We start from the raw sequence: 6,000 nt of genomic DNA, 5'->3' as shown, positions 1-6,000 counted from the left end.
TAAATTCATATACTTTCCACAATGTGATTTTCCGGATTTAATTTGTGATGTGCTATCTCTCACTGTTACCAATAACCTACCCTTCAATTATGGGCTGCTCATGTCTTTGTCAGTGGGCAAACTTACAAAATCAGCAAGGGATCAAATACTTATTTCCACCACTGTATATAGGTGCCCAGAGGGTGGCACCTATTCTATAAAGGAAAGTAGGTGCCTGCTTTTTTTTTTTTTTATAGTAAACTAGTATAACAGGTTAGATACACATGTATAATTTAGTTGTGAACAATTACACCACTCATAGAACTTATATTTCAGCACTTATATATAGAACTAATCTAAGTACTCCCGGTTAAATGTTGGAGAAACATGTGTAACTTACAGTGTGAGACCCATCCATGATCCACCCAAACTCCACCTTCCTGTAAACACCCACTATGGGGCCCTTTTACTAAGGTGTGCTGAAAAATGGCCTGTGCTAGTGTAGGCGCATGTTTTGGATGCACGCTGGTCCATTTTTCAGTGTGCCTATGAAAAAAAGAGACCATTTTTGTGGTCAAAAATGGATGCGCAGCAAAATTAAAATGAGCGCGCATCCATTTTTGGCCTGAGACCTTACCGCCACCCATTAACTTTGGTGGTAAGGTCTCACACGCTAACCGGGCAGTAAGTGTCAATGCATGTACACTGGTAATTACAGCCCAGTTAGTGCCACGCGGTAGAAAATACAAAAATATTTTCTGCCACATGTATCAGATGCCCGTAAAAAAAAATGGAATTACTGCCCAGGGCACGCGGTAACCGGGCGGTAGTTCCAAATTGACACATATTGGATGCGCTTAGGCACCTATGTGCCTTAGTAAAAGGGCTCCTACATAAGATGTGTGTATATACAGAATAATGCTTAGGTGGCTTTTTGGCATTTATACACATACTAGTAAAAAAGGCCCGTTTCTGACACAAATGAAACTGGCGCTAGCAAGGTTTTCTTCGGCTCCCCTGCAGCCACCCATGTCCAGCGACCCTCCTCTCCCCCTGCAGCCACCAATTTTCAGCGACCCTCCTCTCCCCCTGCGCCCACTGCAGCCACCCAAGTCCAGTGAACCTCCTCTCTCCCCTGCCCCCCCCCCCCTCCAGCCACCCATGTCCAGCGACCCTCCTCTCTCTCCAGCCACCCATGTCCAGCGATCCTCCTCTGGACATGGATCAGCTGTGAGGCATGTTTTTTTCCCCCAGGTTCTGAAGTTGACATCATAATGGCTACGGTGATGTCAGCCTGATCTACGGAGCCTAGCAGACCAACTCGGAAGGAGCCACGGTCCCAGGCAGCAAGACAGAACGTTGGAGGTGAGAATTATTATATAGGATATAACATCATTCTAGACATTTGCACATGTATTTGATGCATAACTAATCACCCCCATGTGTCAATCTTCTGTATTAACTGTTAGTATGGAACTGCGCTAACAGCATGCACTAATTCTCAAGTTAACTGCTTATTGCACTTTAGTAAAAAGAGTCCTAAATCAAATACTGGGATATTGTTGCAGGGTTGATGAACTAGTTGACAAAATTATTTTTTTTTAAAGTTGGCATATCGCCAGTCCAGAATCTACTAACTCTCTCCGACTGCGGTTCAGCACATCAGAAACATGATTCAGTCATTGTGTCAAGCTGCCTTGGAATCAAGAGTTGTTGACCTCAAAGTTTCTTTCCAGTATCAGTACTGCTTTAGTTGGTTCCTTGGCAAATTGTTACTTTCACTCCTAAGTGGTGGATGACTGAAGTCTCCATTTTCTCAGGCCTTTGCAGATGCCTTTTCTAACATTTTCACTGGCCAACACATAGATAAATGGATCAGCCACACCATTAACAGTAGTCAAACACAAAAACAATGCTGAGATTGTATATATTTTCTCTTCGAACCAACAGGTGTCATTTGGATACAGAGAAAAAACAATGGCTCTTACGAGCAGCACGACATGATAGGGAGCAAAGCAAATAAGGAAAATGGTAATTATTGCAATTGCCAAGTGCTTTACTTTTGCTTTTTGCTGCTCATCTAAACTACTGCTTATGCGTATTATCTTGGTTATTTTGAAGTTAGTAAAAATTAGAATCATTAATGGAATGACTAACCCAACCATGACCCTTGCATAGTTGAATGAAGCCACAATCGGCAGCATTGGCAAAGTTTCAAAACAGGTTGTGTGACGGCTAGTTTCTCCATCTGTCATATTAAACACTGGGATGTGAACTACAGCCACCACCAAATAGATTGAACCTGCAACGGCTTTTGCAGTTTTCTGGTGCCTGATGCCTCTGGATTCAAGTGAATACACCACTCCCATGAAGCGATCGATGGAAATACAACACAGGATTAAAATGCTGATATATATGTTAATAAAAAAGATATAGCCTGTGATCTTGCATGCTGTTGATCCATATTTCCACTGGTGATCATTTTGAATATATATAATCCAGAGGGGGAGAGTGCTCAAGTACATCAGTTCACTGAGTGACAGACTAAACAGGTACACCGAGAGCACATTATGCCTCCAGATTTTTAACATCGTTAGCCATGCAGTTAAACAGTTCGCTGGCACTCCTAATGCAAAAACAATGCTGTACGTTGCAATTACAAATTTTGCACTATGGTCATACGGTGGATTGCAGGTTAAATTTGAAGTGTTCATCATTGCAGCGGATGAATTCAGGTCTGCATGCTGTAATCATTGCTTAATCTGAAACTCCTGTGAATCAGATAAGAAAACAGACAATTCAGTTGAATTCACCATGACAGTCAAGTCAAAGATTAATAACAAATTGTTCTAAAATTACATTTACTGTACTTCTCAATTCAGTTGTGGTTATGAGGAGTAGTGACCTAACAACATTACGGAGGGAACTGGGCTTGTAAATGACAATTAAACTTTAATGTGGAAACTATAAGTGTACAGTGGTTGGGAGAAGAATTATTATGCGTCTGGGATATTTTGATGTTTTGTGAAAAGGGTTGGTGGGAATGAAGGCTTCTGTTACTGGGCTAAAAGCTAGACTAGTTTTGGTTTTATGTCTATGTTTAAGTTTATGAAAAATTTGATACCCTGCCAAATTTCCAAAAAATGAGTCTAGGCGGTTTACAAATTTAAAATCATTCAAAGAAAACAGAAAAGAATGCCGTAATCGTGATAGACAAAGAAATCTATATGAAGATGAATTTATTCAACCAACAGTGCCCAAAATACAGAAAGTGTTGCCTCAGGGGGCAAATTATGTTGAGAACTGGATACCTCTTCACATATGTGTTGTAACTCATATGACCAGATAAGTTAAAAGAACCACTTGAACTCAGTTTGGCGAAAATGTTTTTCTCCCTTTCAAGCATAGGTCTGTGTCGGGCATTGTTGGTTGAATAAATTCATCTTCATATAGATTTCTTCGTCTGTTCTGCTTTTTGTGTCGCCATCTTGGATCTTGCAGATAGACTGCCCTGTTGCTTTCTTGGATAATCATGATAGGACAGTGTAAGCAATCCACAGCAGTAGAACAGGATAGGTATTCACAAAACATATTGCACCACAACTAAAAATTAAACAAATAGTTAAATAAATAAAATCAAACACAGTTTTATCTATGTATCTAATCTAGGCAGAATACAAGCCCTAGAACATACAGTAGTTGCATTAAGAATAAAGAAAACAGATAAAGTAAAACACAGTTAAGAAATTGAAAACTTTAATTACACCCAAAAGGCTGAGTAAAAAAAAAGTCTTGACTCCCCCCTCCCTCCTAATTACAAGATAATTGGAGTCCTTTTGAATATTTATTTTATTATTATTATTTTTTTCACATTTGTACCCCATGCTTTCCCACTCATGGCAGGCTCAATGTGGCTTACATGGGTCAATGGAGGGTTAAGTGACTTGCCCAGAGTCACAAGGAGCTGCCTGTGCCTGAAGTGGGAATTGAACTCAGTTCCTCAGTTCCCTAGGACCAAAGTCCACCACCCTAACCACTAGGCCACTCCTCCACTGTTGCTACTATTTGAGATTCTACATGGAATGTTGCTGTTGCTATTCCACTAGCAACATTCCATGTAGAAGTCGGTCCTTGCAGATCACCAATGTGGCCGTGCAGGCTTCTGCGAGTCTGACGTCCTGCGCGTATGTGCAGGATGTCAGACTCATAGAAACAGAAGCCTGCGCAGCCTTCTACATGGAATGTTGTTAGTGGAATAGCAACATTCCATGTAGAAATCTCCAATAGTATCTATTTTATTTTTGTTACATTTGTACCCTGCGCTTTCCCACTCATGGCAGGCTCAATGCGGCTTACATGGGGCAATGGAGGGTTAAGTGACTTGCCCAGAGTCACAAGGAGCTGCCTGTGCCTGAAGTGGGAATCAAACTCAATTCCTCAGGACCAAAGTCCACCACCCTAACCACTAGGCCAAAGGGCATGCCACATCATTGGGCCAGCTAAGTTACGGGTTCCTTTTACTAAATTGCAGTACAAAGTGGCCTTAGCATGCCCTTATGTGAGTCTTTCTCGCGTGCAAGGCCATTTTTACTGCAGCCAGAAAAGAACTAATTTTCCTATTTTTTGCCATTAAAAATATTAGCGCGTGAGCACTTACCAACACCTATTTTGTAGGTGGTAAGTGTTCATGTGCTAATCAGCGCATAGTAATACAGATGCGCTGATTGAATAGCATAGAAACACCCACTCTCCGCCCCCAGGCATGCCCCCTCCCAGAAAAATTCAAAAATATTTTTTTAGCATGTGGTTTGCACACACAGATCCAAAACAACACAGGGTACCTGAGCATGTCGCACATAAACCTTTTTAACCTGTGGTAAGCACGTGCTAGCTTAGTAAAAGGACCTTTAAGGGAAGGAATTGAGAACACGTTTTCCCCAAAGAATGCAAAGATTGGGATGTAGTATAATTGCTTAGGATATCTGAAAGGTAGTAGAGATCATCCTCTTTTCTACCTTTTAAAAAGAAGCATTAAGGGCTAGATTCAATATATGGTGTCTGGAAAATGCGGGTGGAAAACATTTCTGTCTAAGCCTATTCTATGTGGAACAAAACAACGGACGACTAAAAAATGGACGATGCTTCAGGTAAAAAACCTTTTATTGATCGATGAACACGACTCGACACAGCTGTGTTTCAGCCTATGGGGCCTGCATCAGGAGTCTGTTGTGATCTAGAATTCACTGGTTGTGTTCGTCATTCAGTGGGTGGTATTGAAATGGAGCGGTTCAAGTCCGGGTTTACTCTCGAGCAGTGCTTTTTTTGTAGAAAAAAAGGTGCCGGTACTCATCGTGGGCGGGTCACCACACATGGCACCGCCCCTATTATAGCCACACCCCCATTAGCCACACCCCTTATACCAGCCATGGTGCATATAAACAGACATCATTGAAAATATTATACTAGTATAGGAGAAAAAATAATGTGATTTTTTTTCATTATAAATCATTTCTGTAAGCTGTTACAGCTCCAGTATACCCAGTGCAAAATAAGACAAATTCCAAACACTAAAATGAAAATAAAATGATTTTTTTCTACCTTTGTTGTCTGGTGACTTTGTTTTTCTATCCATATTGGTCCCAGTCTCTGATTCTGCTGCTCTCTATCTGTTCTCTTAACTCCGTTTCCAGGGCTTCCTTTCCATTTATTTCTTTACTTTCCTCCTTTCTTCTTCTTTTGTTGCCCTGCATCCATAAGTAAAAGCTGGGTCCTCCTCCATGGAATTGACTGGAGAAGGTATAACATGGATCCAGCTTTTGCCTATTTTCTCCATCCATGTGCAGTTTTTCTCCTCTTCCCTTTCCCTCATCTCCATCCATGTGCATCTTCTTTTTTCTTTCCTCCCCTCCATTCATGTTCAGCACTTCTCCTCTCTCCTTCCCTCTATCCATGTCCAGCATTTCTCATCTCTCTTCCCTCCTCTATCCATGGATTATTGCTTTATATTATTGCTCCATCCAA

At 41.2% G+C, this 6,000-nt stretch overlaps 1 protein-coding gene across 2 annotated transcripts in view; it reads right to left on the bottom strand.

Annotated features, from left to right (window-relative positions):
* Positions 1-1,374: 1,374 nt before the first annotated feature.
* Positions 1,375-6,000, bottom strand: part of GPR132 (G protein-coupled receptor 132) — a 79,198-nt gene continuing 74,572 nt past the window's right edge. For both annotated transcript variants that reach the window (XM_030215055.1, XM_030215056.1), the window contains exon 2: positions 1,375-2,750. In XM_030215055.1, coding sequence (XP_030070915.1) covers positions 1,764-2,696 — 933 coding nt within the window. In that variant the 5' untranslated portion in view covers positions 2,697-2,750 and the 3' untranslated portion in view covers positions 1,375-1,763. The remainder of the gene's footprint in view (positions 2,751-6,000) is intronic.

This window comes from Microcaecilia unicolor, chromosome 9, assembly GCF_901765095.1.
Source record: "Microcaecilia unicolor chromosome 9, aMicUni1.1, whole genome shotgun sequence".
In the NCBI taxonomy this organism is placed as follows: Eukaryota; Metazoa; Chordata; class Amphibia; order Gymnophiona; family Siphonopidae; genus Microcaecilia; species Microcaecilia unicolor.
Note: the sequence above shows the minus strand (reverse complement) of the source record. Positions and strands in the feature narration are given on the sequence as shown.